The sequence below is a fragment of the Chrysochloris asiatica genome, unplaced genomic scaffold, assembly GCF_000296735.1.
Source record: "Chrysochloris asiatica unplaced genomic scaffold, ChrAsi1.0 scaffold00022, whole genome shotgun sequence".
In the NCBI taxonomy this organism is placed as follows: Eukaryota; Metazoa; Chordata; class Mammalia; order Afrosoricida; family Chrysochloridae; genus Chrysochloris; species Chrysochloris asiatica.
Genome location: NW_006408540.1, coordinates 15,245,763 through 15,262,586, shown reverse-complemented (window position 1 = coordinate 15,262,586; position 16,824 = coordinate 15,245,763). Strand labels below are relative to the sequence as shown.

Genomic DNA, 16,824 nt, shown 5'->3' with positions numbered 1-16,824 from the left:
CATAAAAGAGAAGTGGCATAAAACAAACTTTTGGAAACCCATTTCCACTGCCATCGAGTTGATTCCTATTCACAGCAACCTTATGTAAGGTTTTAGAAATTGTAAATCTTTACTGGAGCCATCAGCCTCTCTTCCTCCCAAAGAACAGGTAGGTTTGAACCGCTGAACTGGTGGTTAGCAGTCTAGTACTTATCCACAGCACCAACAGGACTCAGCCTGAGAACCAACCAACCACTGAGGTTGAGTTATACAAGAGTAAGTCAAAAAGTTCTGAGACAAAATCATGTTGTTATGTGCCATCGAGTCAGTTCTGATTCGCTGCGACCCTGTATAGGGTTTCCATGGAGCGGCTGATTGGTTTGAACTGCCAATCTTATGGTTAATAGTCTAGTACTTATTCTACAAAGCCGTACCAGGTCTCCAAAATCATAAAAGCCTTCATTAAACAAATATATCACATTGTGATATTTAATATAAGTATATAGTATATATACTTATATATTGTTGTGTTGTTGTTAAATACCATGGAGTCGGTTCCGACTCAGTGACCCGTACAGGATTTCCAAGGTTGTAAATCTTTACGGGAGCAGAAAGCCTCATCTTTCTCCCGCAAAATAGCTGGTAGTTTCGAACTGCAGACCTTAAGAGGTTAGCAGCCCGATTCGTAACCACTACACTACCAGAGCTCCTTATATATATTTATATAGTATAGTATATTTAATATAGTATAACTTACATAGTGATATTTAATATAATATATAGTATATAAGTATATAGACACAGGTCTATATACTTCTGAAGGTGGTGCTTCCATCTCTCAAACCCTTCCCTGAAAAATTCTGCACTCTTCAATTTATGTTATTGTTGTTGTTAAGTGCTGTTAAGTCGGTTCTGACCCATAGCAACCTTGTATAGGGTTTCTGAGGAGTGGTTGGTGAGCTAGAACTGCCGACCTTACGGTTCAAACCGACTTTGCAGTCTAGTGCATTAATTCACAGCTCCACACCAGGACTCCCTTCAATTTAAACCACATCAAAATGGCCGTTTGGGCATCCTCAAAGAACTCAAATTGTGTACCTTTGAATTTGTGGAACAGAAAGAAGTCTGAAGGGGCCAGGTCAGAGCTGTGAGTGGATGCAGTAAGGGTTTCCAAGGATACTCTGGTAGGACAGCTCTTGCTACCCTTGAGAAGAGCAGGGGCATGCCCTGGTGGAAAAAAACTCCTCCATGCAATTTTCCAACAATGCAGCTTTCCATTTTCATAAAACTTCTTCCTAGTAAGTTCCCATGATCACCCTGGATCCTTCATGAAAACCTATCAAGATTATGCCATTGGGAATCCCAAAACACAGCCATCATAATGTTTTAATCTGGCCCTCTCTTTTCTGCCTTCAATTTAACTGGTCCAGCGGATCCCCTCCAGTCACTGTTTTGATTAGATTTTTTTAAAGGCACCCCAAAGAGACTAAGACAAATGTGTTACTGAGAGAACCTATTTACAGCCATCCACTGATTGCAGAGCCATGTTTACACATGCCTGGTTTGGAATAATCCTGTGCATGTACAAACTAGAACCCAAGTAGCAATACTTTTGGAGTTACCCTCGTATTCTCTGAAAGTCCATTCATTTGTACCCCTTAAGATAACCAACAAAATTACATGTAAAACGAATTTAATTTAGGTCTTGTTATTGTTAACAGTATATAGTTTCCTTTTATTTTTTTAAAGTAGATTTCATTTACTTGCCATAGAAATGAATGATTAAAAGGAAAAAAATCTGAAACACTAACACTTCTCTTTTAAAAGTCTTAGGAGGTGCTGTTGAATTAAAAACAATAGCTAAGAAAACAGTCTAAGGAGCTCTGGTAGTGTAGTGGTTACGAATCGGGCTGCGAACCTCAGGGTCAGTAGTTCGAAACTACCAGCTGTTCTGCGGGAGAACGATGAGGCTTTCTGCTCCCCTAGAGATTTATAGCCTTGGAAACCCTGTTCAGGGTCGCTATGAGTCAGAACCGACTCCTCGGCACGTAACAAGAAGAAGAAGAAGAAGAAGAAAACAGTCTATGGCCTTGCTAAAAAACACTGGAGACCTAGTCAGTAACTATTTGAAAAGAGATCACTGAGCAGATCTGACACACAGGGACCCAAGGCTGCAAGTCTTTATAGGAGATGAGAGCTTCATCTTTTTTCCTCAGAGAGTGGCTGGTGGATTTGAACCATCAGCCTTGAGGTTAGTAGAGCAATGCTTAATCCACAGTGCCATCCATACTTCTTTAATTGATATAGGTTAAGCATTTTGAAAACAAACATACAAACCAAAAAAACCTCCCTAGGATCCAGTTGTGGTTTTTTTCCCCCCTCTATTATACTCAGTTTTCTCTGTCATGTGAGTGGCATATGTTTCCAGATACTTTTGCTTCAAATTGAAATATTTAATAAACACTTAATACCACCCCAACCTTCAGATTTATCAACTAGAAAATAAATGTATTACTTCTAGCAATGTTAGTTGGGATTTTTGGTGTTTTTTTGTTTTTTGGAACTATTTCTAGATTTCAGTCGGCAAAAGGTAACATTTTCTAACACTTAACTTCTCTGACTCTTGAATCTCTTCATGGCAAATTCCCTAGAATTTTAAGGTAGCACCGGAATCTGGAGTTGGAAAGGAACGAGGTGATCTGGGGACCGAGTTGGAATGGATTCTGCTTAAATGCAGGGAGAAACCCAATGCTAGAGCAAAGTCTAGACAAGGAGCCAGACCAAGGCCAAAGAAAAAAAATGGAAATGGATTTGGATAAAACACAAGGTAATGATTGTTGTTGTTAAGTGCTATTTAGTCAGTTCCGACTCCTAGCAACCCTGTATAGGGTTTCCAAGGAGTGCCTGGGGAGCTTGAACCCTGACCTTGTGGTTTAAACCGACCTTGCAGTCCAGTGCATTAACCAGACTGAGCACCACACCAAGACTCTACCAAGGTAATGATAACACAGTTTAAGATAGTACTCTGTAGTTCATGAGCTCCGTATTTCAAGTGAATTCTCTGGGCAGTCTTATGAGGAAAGGACAACCTTTCCATTCTTATACTAGCACCCCAAACTTTACTCCTATTGAGTAAAATGCTGGGGTCTACTCCCATGGTCTTTAAGCACTTCTCCAGAGATACCTGAACAGCTCTACCTCAAATGTGATTTCAAAATATAGAGCATAATTTTTTTCAAATGCCCAAATAACCACTGGAGACATTCCTGACAAATGATGTGTTCATCTGTACTTTAGCATCAACTACTTTCTGTGGAGGGTCAGAGAAAAAAAGGAAGAGCCCCAGCGAGATGGATTGGCAAAATGGCAGTATCAATGGGTCAAGCGTGGCAACAATAATGAGACTGGTCCAGGATCGGGCAGTGTTTCGTTCTGTTGTGCATAGGGTCACTATGAGTCGGTACCAACTCGATGGCACTTAACAACAACAACTTTCTGTGGCACTGTAGGCTAGGCACTGAACTGCTAACTTCCATGTTGGCAGTTTAAACCCATCAGTTGCTCCTTGAAAACTCTACACAGGAGAACTGACTCGACAGCACTTCACAACAGCAACTTTCTGTGCAAATCTTAAGACTACAGCATTTTCTGACCGTTTAGTTTAATTGAAGACAATGTCCTTACAACCACATGACCAAAAATAAAATTCAGGCATAATTGGAAACTGCGTTGAACATTGAAATGACAACTGTTATCTATAACTGTGCTTCTCATAAACTATACAGCAATATAACGTATGTTGCTGTTGCTAACTGCTGTCAAGTTGGTTCCGACTCATAGCAAGCTTGCATTTCAAACTGACATTGCGGTCTGGTGCTTATACTACAGTGTCATACCAGGATTCGTCGCTATGAGTCGGAATTGACTCAACGGCACTTCACAATAACAACAAGGCAGTTCAAGCTCACAAGCTGCTCCTTGGAAACTCTATGCAGGGTCGCTATGGGTCCGAACTGACTCCACAGCACTTCACAACAACAATTATAAACTACCAGTTGTTCTGCGGGAGAAAGATGAGGCTTTCTGCTTCTGTAAAGATTTACCGCCTCTGAAACCCTATACAGGGTTGCTATGAGTGGCACACCACCAATTATTAATGTCAACCACCACCACCAATTATTAATGTCAATAAAATATAATTTAAAAAAAAATTGGGATTCTAAATAAGATTTTATTTGAAAAACGGTTCCCACTGCTAAAGATGTTGTATCACAGAGGTATTGAAATTAAGGGAGGGAGACAAAGGGAGCGGTTGCTATCATGTTCCTATTTACAACTTTCCAAAGTTCAATTTCATTTAAAAAGGAATAGAAAATGTATTAGAGGCAGTAATCAAGCACATCAGACACATGAAGGTCACGATAGGCTTTGACTTTGCTAACATTCAAACTATGAAACATGCCTCAATAGAAGAATTGCTTAACTATATTAAACAAAGAATAATTATTTTATAAATTGTTAAGCTTAAAAAAAGCTTCCATCTAAATTTTCCATCTTTTCTATCAATGCCCTCAGAAATGCCCATCAGAACGGAAGTTGAATTTCTTATTTATGTGTATCTATTTTTACCTAATTTATATAAGAGGTGCTATTTCATATTTGGACTTCTGGTGTGGCACAAAAGCATATATGTAAAGCATGTCAGTCCTTTAATAGAGGAATGGAACTTTGAGGTCCTTTGGTATTAAGTGTAAAATACAGGCTTAGTCCACTAGTAAACTGATTTTCTTGACTGTAACTTCCTTTGTAAATTACTTCTGTGTGTGCTTTTAAATATTTTCTGTTTTTCTGATTTTTTCAGAGAAAAGAAAACAAGACCACGGTAAGACTCTTAGTTTCATCCAAAAACAATGTCGTGAAGGAAGGCTACTTCTAGAGGAAAGGAGAGTATAACGATTTTTATTTTGAAATCATGTTGTAGAAAATACCTTGTTTCTTAGTAATTCAATCATACTGCATCTCTTTTTTTTTTTTTAAATGGCAATGTGCTTATATACTTTAAACAAGATATGCTTGTTAGAGAAAGACAAGGAATGAAAGTGAATTTCTTATTTACATGTGTCTTCTTAAACATGATTTATATGCATTATATATTATTTCATATTTGGTCTTCTGGTGTGGCAACTTAGGAAAAGTGCAGGACTGTAAAACAAAGCATATATATAAAGCACGTCAGTCTTTTTAGATAGGATTGGAAAATAGAGGTCCTGCGGCATTAAGTGTAAGTACTGCCTTTGTCCAAGAGGAAACTGATTTTCTTGACTGTTAAAAAAAGAACAGAAAAAAACCCTACAAAGACGCACTTAACCCATAGGGCAAGAATTGACTCGACAGAGACTAGGCAGGTAACCCAAATGCATCAGTTGGCATTAAAAAGAACAAGGGAATGCTGGAGTCAGGGAAATAGTAGTTTGTATGTTTCATCCTAAAACAATGCAATTCATTTGAGAAGACAACAACACAAGCAACCCAAAAAGCAAAGTGTCCTTCAAACACAAACTTCTCTCGCCCACCTCTGACCAGCTTACTAGCGTACTCGCCTGGACTTAGACCATTCAACTCTTTACCTTTGCTCCATCTTGTTCCCTAAACTTGGGGGTTATGACCCGGAAAGCAACTGTTACTACAATTGTACTTTTGTCACAGCAAATTTGTTCTCATAATCACTTGTCTTTCCTCGACCTCTTTGCAAATTAAATAAGAGATTTCAACAAGTTTGTGGAAAAGTTCAATGGAAAGATATCAAAATTTCCCATGAACTGTTTGAAATTCCTCCTATATAAAATGCTCAAAAGTATTCTTCCTTTATTCCTTCTTCCCCCTTTTTTCCTCTTTCTTCATAAAAATAATTGTTTGCTTGTTAAGCCAGAGACCTAGAGAATTCTTTCATTTTTGCTTCACCTTCTTATGGTTACTTTCCAGTTCTGACGACACCGGTATATGATACTTCAAACTAAATGCTAAGTTCCAGACACACAACATTTTGGATAACAAAATCAAGTCTCTTCGGCTCCATGTACTAAATCAATTTAATGGAAATCTGGCAACTTTGGATTAAAATATAATTCTTCAATTTAAACATGCTGAGAAACGTCATTTTGGAAAATAAAATCTCATCACTCCCCCCCCCACCTTTTATCAATACAGACAGTAATGTTTACAGAAGTAACAAAATATAGTAAAACCTGTTTCCCATATTATTATTAATCCTAACACTTCTTTAAATGGAAACAGATTCCTCAGACTCAGTCCTTATTGCATGTATGTGACAAATAAACTTTCATATTAAACATCACAAAGTATAAGTAGTGTCCCCTTATCCATGGGTTATACTTTCTGCAATTTCAGTTACAGTCAGGAGATATTTAAACCGCCGTGCCTGTCTGAGCAGCTTGATGAAATCTCACACCATTCTGCTTCATCCTGCTCCACTGGACAGGAGCCTGGAAATCCCAGCTTCGTGTGTAGCTATGCCAAGTCCTGTCACATTATGACAGGTTCACATGTAGGCCCCCTAGGAATCCTGGATACCTGGTCGTACGTATGTATAGAAAAAAACAAAACAAAACACTATACGCAGTCCCCAGGTTACAAACGAGGCTAGTTCCTAACAGATCTTGAAGTTATTAAGTTGAATTTATAAGGGAGTTGGAACAGGCACATACAGCTCTTATATAGCCTAACTTTAGTGCAAGAAAAGACTCAAAATCTTTCCAACGATTTCAAAGCTGCACCCGAAGCAAGTGAGGGTGACTGTGACAAAGAGCTTGTTGTGAGCAGGGGTCAGGTCAATCATTGACAGAGTGAGGGCAAATTTCAAAACACCAAAGAACAAGTGCAAGTTGAGAGTTGGACACTCATGATCTGAGGCTGCCTGTATCCACAGTTTGTTAACGATTTACGATTTTGAGCATCTACTGAGGGTCTTGGCAATTTTCATCCACAGATAAGGGGGGACTACTATACACTGTAAATGCATATCATTGTCAAATAAGATGTTAAAACTGATTTTAAACAATGAACTCAGAGTCAGCATATCTAATTCTATAGGCTACTCCACAGATTGCTGTTCTGAAAAGAAAAATCACAAAGAAAAATAATGGTAGGAAACTCCTCTCCTTTCATTTTTGCCATACTTCACCAACAAACCATAACTCACTTCACAGAAGATACGACCACGGAGTGCTCATCAGTACTGAGGATGGTTTTAAGATGAGTTGCAACCGAGTCTTCATAAACTGTCATCTGAGAAAAAGAAAAAAACCCATACTGTATTATCATTTCCAGCATTTATACAACTCAGTTACTACTGCCTCAAAAACGTAACAATTTCATGTGAGACAGGGCAAGCAAAAGCTATAATTGAATATATACAAAGAGGTCTTACACAAAATAGATAAACATTTTCTTGATGTGAAAGATTCTCAGTTTCAGGACTTCTTGTGCATTCTTAGAAAAAAAATCCTTAAAAAAAACTTTTTTAAAATGAACAAATGTTAAGTAGTTGAATGTATAAAGAACTCCCACAAATGAGTCCTAAGAAGCCAGACATTCTGATTTTTTAAATTGGCAAAAAAACAGAACTCATACAATGCAGGTAAGAGTACAAATTGACCCAAACACTTTGGAAAACTGTGTGCTGTGATCAATTCAAGGTGAACATTTACACACGTACCATCCAGTTCTGACTCACTGTGACTCCCTTGTGTGCCAGGGTAGAAATGTGCTTCATAAAGTTATCAATGGCTCACTTTTCAGAAGCAGACCACCAGGCTTCTCTTCTGAGGTACCTCTTGGTGGACTTGAACCTCCAACCTCTCAGCAAAGTGCATCAACTACTTACAGCCCCCTGGGACTCCATACAGACAGTGTTGTTGGTGTTCAATGCTGTAGAGTTGGTTCCAACTCACAGTGACCCTGCATAGGATTTCTGAGGAGCAGCGGATGGATTTGAACCGCGACCTTGTGGTTAGCAGTCCAGTGCCCCAATAAACAGTTGTTTTTGTTGAGTACCATTGAGTTAGTTCCAACTTATAGGACCCCGTGTAGAGTTTCTGAGGAGCAGCTGGTAGGTTTGAATGGCCGACCTTGCCGTTAGAAGTCCAGTGCTGATCTACAGCAGCACACCAGGAATCCCCACAAGACTAGCTGTTGTAGTTAAGTGCCAACGAGTCAGTTCCAACTCACAGCGACCCTGTATAGCGTTTCCAAGGAGCGGCTGGTGAATTACCGCCGGCCTTGCAGATCAAACCAACTCTGTGGTGGAGTGCATTATCCCACCATGCCACACCAGGACGCCCCCACCAGACAGGATGCCCCCACCAGACAATCAGACAGTTGTTGTTGTTTTTAAGTGCCACTGAGTCAGTTCCAACCCATAGTAACCCTGTATAGGGTTTCCAAGGAGCAGCTGGTGAGCTTGAACCACCGACATTGCAGTTCAAACAGCTTTGCAGTCTGGCGCATTAACCCACAGTGTGAATCCATATCTTCTTTCCTTCTGAGTATATGGGATGTAGAAATTGAATTACCAGGTCCTACAGTCAGACAGTTGTTGTTGTTAAGTACCATGGAGTCGGTTCCGACTCATAGAGACCCTGCACAGGGTTTCCGAGGCTGTAAATCTTTGCGGGAGCAGAAAGCATCATCTTTCTCCAGCGGAACAGCTGGTAGTTTCAAACTGCTGACCTTGAGGTTGGCAGCCCGACTCGTAACCACTATGCTACAGTCAGACAGTTGTTGTTGTTAAGTGCCGTCCAGTCAGTTCCCACGTAGGACCCGGTAATTTAATTTCTACAACCCATATACTCAGAAGGAAAGAAGATATGGGTTCTTAACAGACAAGTACTTGAATGTTCACAAAAGAATTAATTTAGTAGTGTACGGGTAACCAAGTTCAGTAATATGTATAGAGTGGAACACATGTGGGCCATGAGAATAACCGATGAACAACTTGATGCCACAAGATAATAAATTTCACGCATGCAATATTGAGTGAAAGAATCCAAAAAAAACCTAGACCCTTTTGCAGAATGCTTCTATTGTACAAAGTACAGAAATAGGCAAAAGGATTGTACGCTGTTGGAGCTCAGGTAGTAGTTAGGGAGGATGGTAACTATGGGCCGGTGCAGCTGCTTTGTAAGCTGGGTGCTGACTGTGTGGCTTTATTGAGTTGGTGACACAGTATGCGCTGTTTCTGAGATGTGTACCACACTTCAATACCAAGTTAAGAAATGCTGACTGGACTACCAGACAATCATGTAAGCAAACATAGATATGCCAACAGTCGTTTATCTTTTTTCCATTTGACTCAAACTTTAGCATCCAAAGGAATCCTGGCGACACACTAGTTCAGTGCTTGACTGTGAACAAAAAAGGACAGTGGTTCCAACCCACTAGGCACTCTGCAGGAAAAAACATGTGGCAGTCTCCTTCCATAAAGGTTTTCGTCTTGGAAACCTTATGGTCAGCAGTTCCTATATGGTCTGTGGAAGAAAGGTGAGGCTTTCTGCTCCCTTGAAGATTTACAGCCTCTGTAACCCTATGTAGAGTCGCTGAGTCAGAACCGACTCCACGGCACACAACCATCACCAACCACCATATGGTGACTGAGTTGGACTGACTTGACAGCAGTGTTTTTTGTTTTAGCATTCTGTTGAAGGAATTGAGAGACAGGTGAGGCTGTCTACTCCTGTATAGATTTTCCGTTTCAGAAACTCGAAGGAGCAGGTCTACTCTGTCCTCTATAGGGTCGCTCTGAATTGGAATTCACTTGACAATAGCAGCGACTTTGGTTGAAAGAAGCCATCTTCCTAGTTAGTAAGAACTGGGCACAATAAACTAACAGCCTCATATTCAGAGTCCTCTGTGGAATGTTTGCCTCAGTAGATCCCATACCACACAGTCCAGCATGTTCTAGTCAAGCTGGCCTTTGCTCTTCTGACTGGATCAAAAATTCCTTTATTTCTTTTCACCATTTGGAGTCCTGGCCAGATTGAACTGTGGGGTTGGCGGTTCAATGCTCACTCCTTCTCAGAAATTCTATACAGGGTCGCTATGAGTTGGAACTGACTCGATAGCACTTAACAACAACAAACAAGGCAGAACACATATGGAAAATCAATTTTACGTGAAAAAAAGAAGGGGAAGCAGGATCCCCAAAGCTACATACAATAGACGATTGGCCATATTTACAGTTAAAATCAGGAAAATAAAAATACATCTAAAAAAGCAAAGAAAGGAAATATTCTTGGAAAACTCTAGCTTTATATTTCTTCCCTACAGGGTGCACTGATGCAAAGTCTAAGGTTTAAGTACCATTGAGTTCCTACTCACAGTAACCCTGCATAGGGGTTCTGAGGCTGTAATCTTTGTGGGAGCAGAAAACCTCATCTTTCTCCTACAGGGTGGCTGATGGGTAAGAACCACTGACCTCGTGGTTCAAAGTCCAGTGCTTATCCTATGGATCCACTGTGCTCTCTCTTAGAAGGTTGTTGTTAAGTACCATTGAGTCAATTCTGACTCACAGCAACCCTGTTTAGGGTTTCAGAGGAGCTGTTGGTGGGTTTGAACCACTGACTTTTTGGCGCATATCCTACAGTACTACACAGGAGTCCATCTAAGAAGATTATTGTTCCCCTAAGAACTTGATTGAACCTCAGCATAGTGATCCTGCTTGGTCACCTTAGAGCAGGTGGTGGACTGGCAACGTCTTGCGTATGGGGTCCCCAGCCGATCTCCTCCCTCCCTGCCTTCCTCGGATGGCGGCTGTTTATGCTGGACGTGTGGCCAGAGACGGGTAAGGATCACGTGGAACCTCGGCAACGTAAGACAGAGCCATTGCCATGCTGCAATGAGTTTCAATGACGGGTAAGACTGAGGAATTCGCACTGACGACCTAAGACAGGCAGCGTCCCTTAAACAAACAATAAGTAAGGAGGAATCTGATGCAGAACGTGCAGACCCGGTCAGGAGGTCAAGCCCCTGTGGGTCCAAGCGTTGTTGACCGTCCAAACCATAGGCTCTGAGGATCAGACTTTAGCTACCTAGTAGACATAGCAAACTGTCCCTCATCTGATTATTCAGTAATGCTTGTTAGTAATCTCATACATGAGCCCTGGATATCCACAGACAAATGTAAAAACCTTCCCTAAAAGGCGAGACTGTAAATCCCAAAAAGGCAAGTCCCCCCCCAATCCAAAAAAAAAAGCTAAAGAGGATAGAGAGAAACACTGTTAACTGATGATATATGGAGGGGATAATAATCAATGTAATGAAACAAGCTATATGAATGGTTGAATGTGAAGCTGATGATGTGCCCTGTAAACTTTCACTCAATCCAAAATAAAAACATTTAATTTAAAAAAAAAGAAAGAAAAAGAAGATTATTGTTGTTATGTCCTACCGAGTCGGTTCTGACCCATAGTGACCCTGTATGTTGTTGTTGTTGTTGTTGTTGTTGTTAAGTGCCATTGAGTCAGGTCCGAGCCATAGTGACCCTGTACAGGGTTTCCGAGGGTGTAAATCCTTACGGGAGTAGAAAGCCTCATCTTTCTCCCGCGGAGCGGCTGGTAGTTTCGAACAGCTGACCTTAAGGTTCGCAGCCCGATTCGTAACCACTACGCTACCAGAGCTCCTTCAGTGACCCTGTATAGGGTTTCAAAAGAGTGGCTGGTGAACTTGAACTGCCAACCTTGTGGTTCAAACCAACCTTGCAGTCCAGCGCATTAACCCACAGCCACACTAGGACTCCATCTAAGAAGGTTGTTGTTGTTAAGTGTCATCGAGTTGGTTCCGACCCATAGCAACCCTGAACAGGGTTTTCGAGGCTGTAAATCTTTATGGGAGCAGAAATCTCATCTTTCTTCCGCAGAACAGCTGGTAGTTTTGAACTGACCTTGTGGTTCACAGCCCAATTCGTAACCACTATGCTACCAGAGATATTTTGGCCCTTGATCTATAAATGAATTCACCACATGGCTCAAGTTTCAGCCAAAGAGTAGACAGGTCTATAAGGGGAACAATAACACTACTGAGGTAAACAAACCTTAGAATAATCGATCACTTTAGATGAAAAGATCAGCATTTACCCAAGGACAAAGTTCAGAAGGACTGGGAGAAGTAGAAGGGGAACAGGAAACAGGGAAGAAGTGGGGTAAGTGATGTTCCATTCTGGGGATTGCAATCAATGAGATGAAACAAAATGTGTCTGAACTGATGAATAGAAAACTGGTATGTTCTATAAACCACAAGCAAATTCACAATAAAAAGAAAAAGTAAATCCAGTGATAAAGAAGACAATTTCTTTCCTTCAAAGGAAAATAGAGTAACGTGTATACCCCAGAATTCAGTCACATATACTTATTAGGAATCCTGGTGTGGCGCTGTAGGATAAGCACTGGACCGTGGGGTTGGTTCGAACTGCAAGGTTGGGAGTTCAAACTCAGCAGCTGCTCCTCAGAAGCCGTACTAAGATAGGATCACTTAACAATCTACTGTGCAGTCACTTAGCGGGAAGATGATCCGCTGCCATCCAGTCAATTCTAACTCACAGAGACGGTAAATCTTAATGGGAATAGACAGCCTCATCTCTCTCCTGACTGGTCGGTTTGAACCACCAATCTTGTGGTTAGCAGTCCAGTGCTAGTCCCTACAGTGCCACTTGGGTCAGGATAATAGGTGAAAGTAATAACTGACATTTTTTATTGTGTTCCACCAGTCCTAGCTGTCATCAAGTTGATTCTGGCTGGTAGCGACCCCACTGTGTCAGAGTAGAACTGTGCTCCAGAGGCGTTGCAACGGCTGATTTTCAGGAAGTTGATGACCAGGTTTTTCTGCTAAGGTATCTCTAAGTGGACTTTGAATAATAAGTACATTAGCTGACTGCACCACCCAGGGACCTCTTATAGCGCAGCAGACACGGGAAAGCATTCTGCATACATTACTCCACTAATTCTCCTGCTTTACAGCCAAGGGTTTCCGTAAGTTAATAAATACGCATCAGCGTAATAAACAAGCATTGACAGAAATGCTAAACTTGTGTGAATATATATATATATATATATATACACACACACACACACACACACACACAGATGGCCCCTGCAAACAGTCTATGATGTAATTTGAAAGTAACAGGAGTCTGGTCCCCATGAGTTGGGCCAAATAAGCTGTAACTTGTCAGGTTGTTTTATTTAAGTTTAAATGCATTCATGGACATATTGTGCTTGATGGGTTTTGTTGTTGTTAAGTGCTATCAAGTTGGTTCCAACTCATAGAGACCCTGTATAGGGTTTCCAAAGAGTTGGTGACTTGAATTGCCAACCTTGAATCTGGCAGTCCAGTGCTTATCCTATAGCACCACACCAGGATTCTGGCAGGTAGTAAGCAGCTATTATATCATTTATTCCTCTGTAAAGTGAGTGATATGGTTCCAATTTAGCAGCTAAGGCTCAGAGGAATAATAATAGGTTATTCAATCAGTCTCCACAACCATGAGACCAGAAGAATAGATGCTCTGAATGGGATCACATTAGAAGGTCCCGGAAAGAGTGAGAGAAAATGTAAAACAAAACTCAAAATCATTTCGAGAAAGACCAAATAGAGATGGGTTGAGTCCCAAGACTTGGTCCTTGGTCACCCTTCAGGTCTGGAACTGAATTCGCCCTTGTGGCTCAATTTTCAGCCAAGGAACATAGGATGGACAACAACACTAGTGAAGTACGCTCACCATGGAATGGTCAACCATTGGAGAGGCAAAGTGCAGCATTTACCTAAGGACAAAACTCACAAGGGTGGGGAACAGAGGAGGAATGGAAATGCGAACCACAGGGAAGAGTGGGGTAAGTGATGGTACCTGGAGAGAACTGCAGCCATGCAGATGTAAAGAAGTCTCTGATTTGTTGAATGTAAACCTGATGGTTTGCTCTGTAAATCTTCACTCCATTCACAATAAAAAGTTACATCATAAATTTTTTTTTTAAAAAAAGAAGAAAATAACAGGAATCTGGCTTTCAAGAAATATTCCAGGATAGATGGAGTGGCTGGGGACACTGGACTCAGGGAGGGAGAAGGGCTGTGTGCTGGTGGCCGGGGGGTGGGCCTGTGTGGTGTACCCTTTGGTTATTTGATGATGCATGGAGGGAATGGTAATCATTGCAATGAAATGAAATATGATAGTTTGAGTGTAAAGTTGATGTTCTCCCATGTAAACCTCACAATATAAAGTTAAAAAAAAAGAAAAGAAAAGAAATATTCCAAGGTCAGAGGTCTTTGATGTTAAAATGCCCATTCTTCCAAAAGTGACTGGTATTCAGATTTCAAATTAACAAGAAGTTTTTAGTAGACAGGGATGGGCAACTTGGATATTGGCTACCCAAAATGGGGGGCTACAAAGGCAAGAAATGACTGGCTTACAAACTTTCAAGAGGGAATCTAGATCCAGAGGGCATGGAGGAAGGTAGAATCTCCACTGAGTAGTATACAATCTGTCTAGGCGGGGCTGACGAAATGAAATCCGGATGGATCTCTTGTGGTACAATAGTGAATAATTGTTATCAGGACTGATTGTGAGGGTTGGAATGTAAAGGTAGACGTTTTTTAGCAAGGATGGGAGTGTTTTTTCAGCCTAAGAGGGGAGGTTCCTGGGACCATCAAGGGAGAAGAGCAGAGATTGGGACCCTACCCAGAGAAGCAGTGATGCCTGAGATGGAAGCAGAGACGATGATGTGAAGAGATGGAGCAGCTGGAGACTTTAGACACGGAGAGGGAGAGAGGTTGTGTGCTGATGACTGTGGGGCAGGCTTGTAGTGTATGCCCTTTGGATGGCTGATGATGCATGGAGGGGATTGTAACCATAGTAATGAAATGATATACTATAGGATGTATGTAAAACTAATGTTCTCCCATGTAAACTATCACATAATTCACAATAAAACATTTAAAAAAAAAAAAAAAGAAAGAAATTTTTATTAACTGTCACCTTTATAGCAGGCAGGTAGCAATACAACTGTGAGTGAATAATACACAGGGTTGATCTTTATGGCATGACAGTACCAAGGATCATGGAAGCTGATGAGGGCTCTGGAAATAACAAACAAGGGCAAAGAGCTGGGAGTTGAGAAATGAAGAAAGGTACCACCTAGGGAAAGCGAAACCAAAGGTAAACCCTGAGGGGGAACAAGAGTGGGCCGATTACAAGTTTTCAAGAGGGAGTTTACTTTCAGAATGTGCGGGGGAAAGTAGAATCCCACTGAATAGTTTTCATCTTCTCTAGACTGGTCTGGTGAAAGAGATGGGGATAAGATTCTTCTGATTCAATCGTAAGTAATTATTATCATCACTAATTGCAACTGTCAATACTGTAAAGGTAGATGTTTTGTTAACAAAAAGCGGGGACTAGTTAATCTTACAGTCCAGGAACAGAGGACCCTAGGACCATCAAGGGAGAAGAGTACGAGTAGAAGGCGGGACTACAACCAGAGAAGCAGTAACAACAGAGATGGAGGCAGAGATGAGGGCATGGAGGGAGCAGCTAAGGACACTAGACTGATGGAATGAGAAAGGCTGTGTGCTGGCAGCCAGGAGGCAAGCTTGCAGAATGTGTCCTTTGGTTGTTTAAATTATTATATATTCCTGAGTGTTTTTGTGTACAGCACCCCCCAAAAAACAAACAAAACAGAGGGAAAAGAAGCAAATACTGTTGAATGATGATGCACGGAGGAGATTATAATCATTGCAATGAAACGAGTGTAAAATCGATGTTGTCCCATGTAAATTATCACTCAATTCACAATACAAACTTTAAAAAAAAAAAAAAAAAAGAGTGAGCCAAGCATGATGTCCATAGAGGGGTACAGTATCCCTCCAAAGGATTAGAAGAAAGAGCAAGTTGCCATGAGATTTTACATTAAATGTAAATAACACATTTTATGATATTACATACTGTTAAGACAATGGAATCACTGTTACTAAAAGAAATCATGGAATCACAATAAACATAACTAAATTATGAACACAGGAAATTAATCAAATTAACAAGATTTCTTAAGCTCTATGATTCCTGGTGTGGTGCTGTGGGTTAATGTGCTGGACTACAATGTTGGCTTGAACAATAAGGTCAGTGGTTCAAACTCACCAGGAACAGGATTACTATGAATCAGAACTGACAACATGATTTTAAGATATCAACTGAATGCTAAAAGTAAATAAGATAACAACAAGCTATCACATTTTGTGACATTTTAAAAACTGGAAGAGCAATAATTTAGCAATCACCAGAATGAATACTTTATGTAAAAACAGAACGAAAATATTACAGAGTTTTTAGGGCTTGCAATCAGTAAAATGAAACAAAATGTATATGAATTGTTGGATGTAAAACTGATCATCTGCTCTGTAAATCCTCACCCAATTCATTAAGAAAAAGCTAAAAAAAAACATGAAAAAAAATGTTTTTTAAATGCTTACACTGTTGAATTACAAAAATTAGATCAATATACTACCAAAATATATTGAAAGAAGGATGAATCTTATGTTATTCTTTATTTCTCTCCCTAACTGCTAACTACTCCCTCAAGAACTGTTTAAAATAAACAAGCATATTGAATTTAAAAAATTTTTTAAAGACAGGAATGTTCGCACAAACTTGTTTAAGCCTTCTTGTACATAAGCTAACAAGTTACACTGGGCACTATTTCTTATTGTTACTGCTGGGTGCTGCAGAGTCAATCCTGACTCATCGCTACCTCATGTGGCAGAGAACTGCCCTGCACTTTTCCTACGCTG

The 16,824-nt window shown here is 40.5% G+C and overlaps 1 protein-coding gene across 2 annotated transcripts in view; it reads right to left on the bottom strand.

The window, feature by feature from the left end:
• The window catches only part of DGKH (diacylglycerol kinase, eta), a 251,394-nt gene that overhangs the window by 46,545 nt on the left and 188,025 nt on the right, over positions 1-16,824 (bottom strand). For both annotated transcript variants that reach the window (XM_006837609.1, XM_006837610.1), the window contains exon 13: positions 7,199-7,284. In XM_006837609.1, the coding sequence (XP_006837672.1) occupies positions 7,199-7,284 (86 nt within the window). The remainder of the gene's footprint in view (positions 1-7,198; positions 7,285-16,824) is intronic.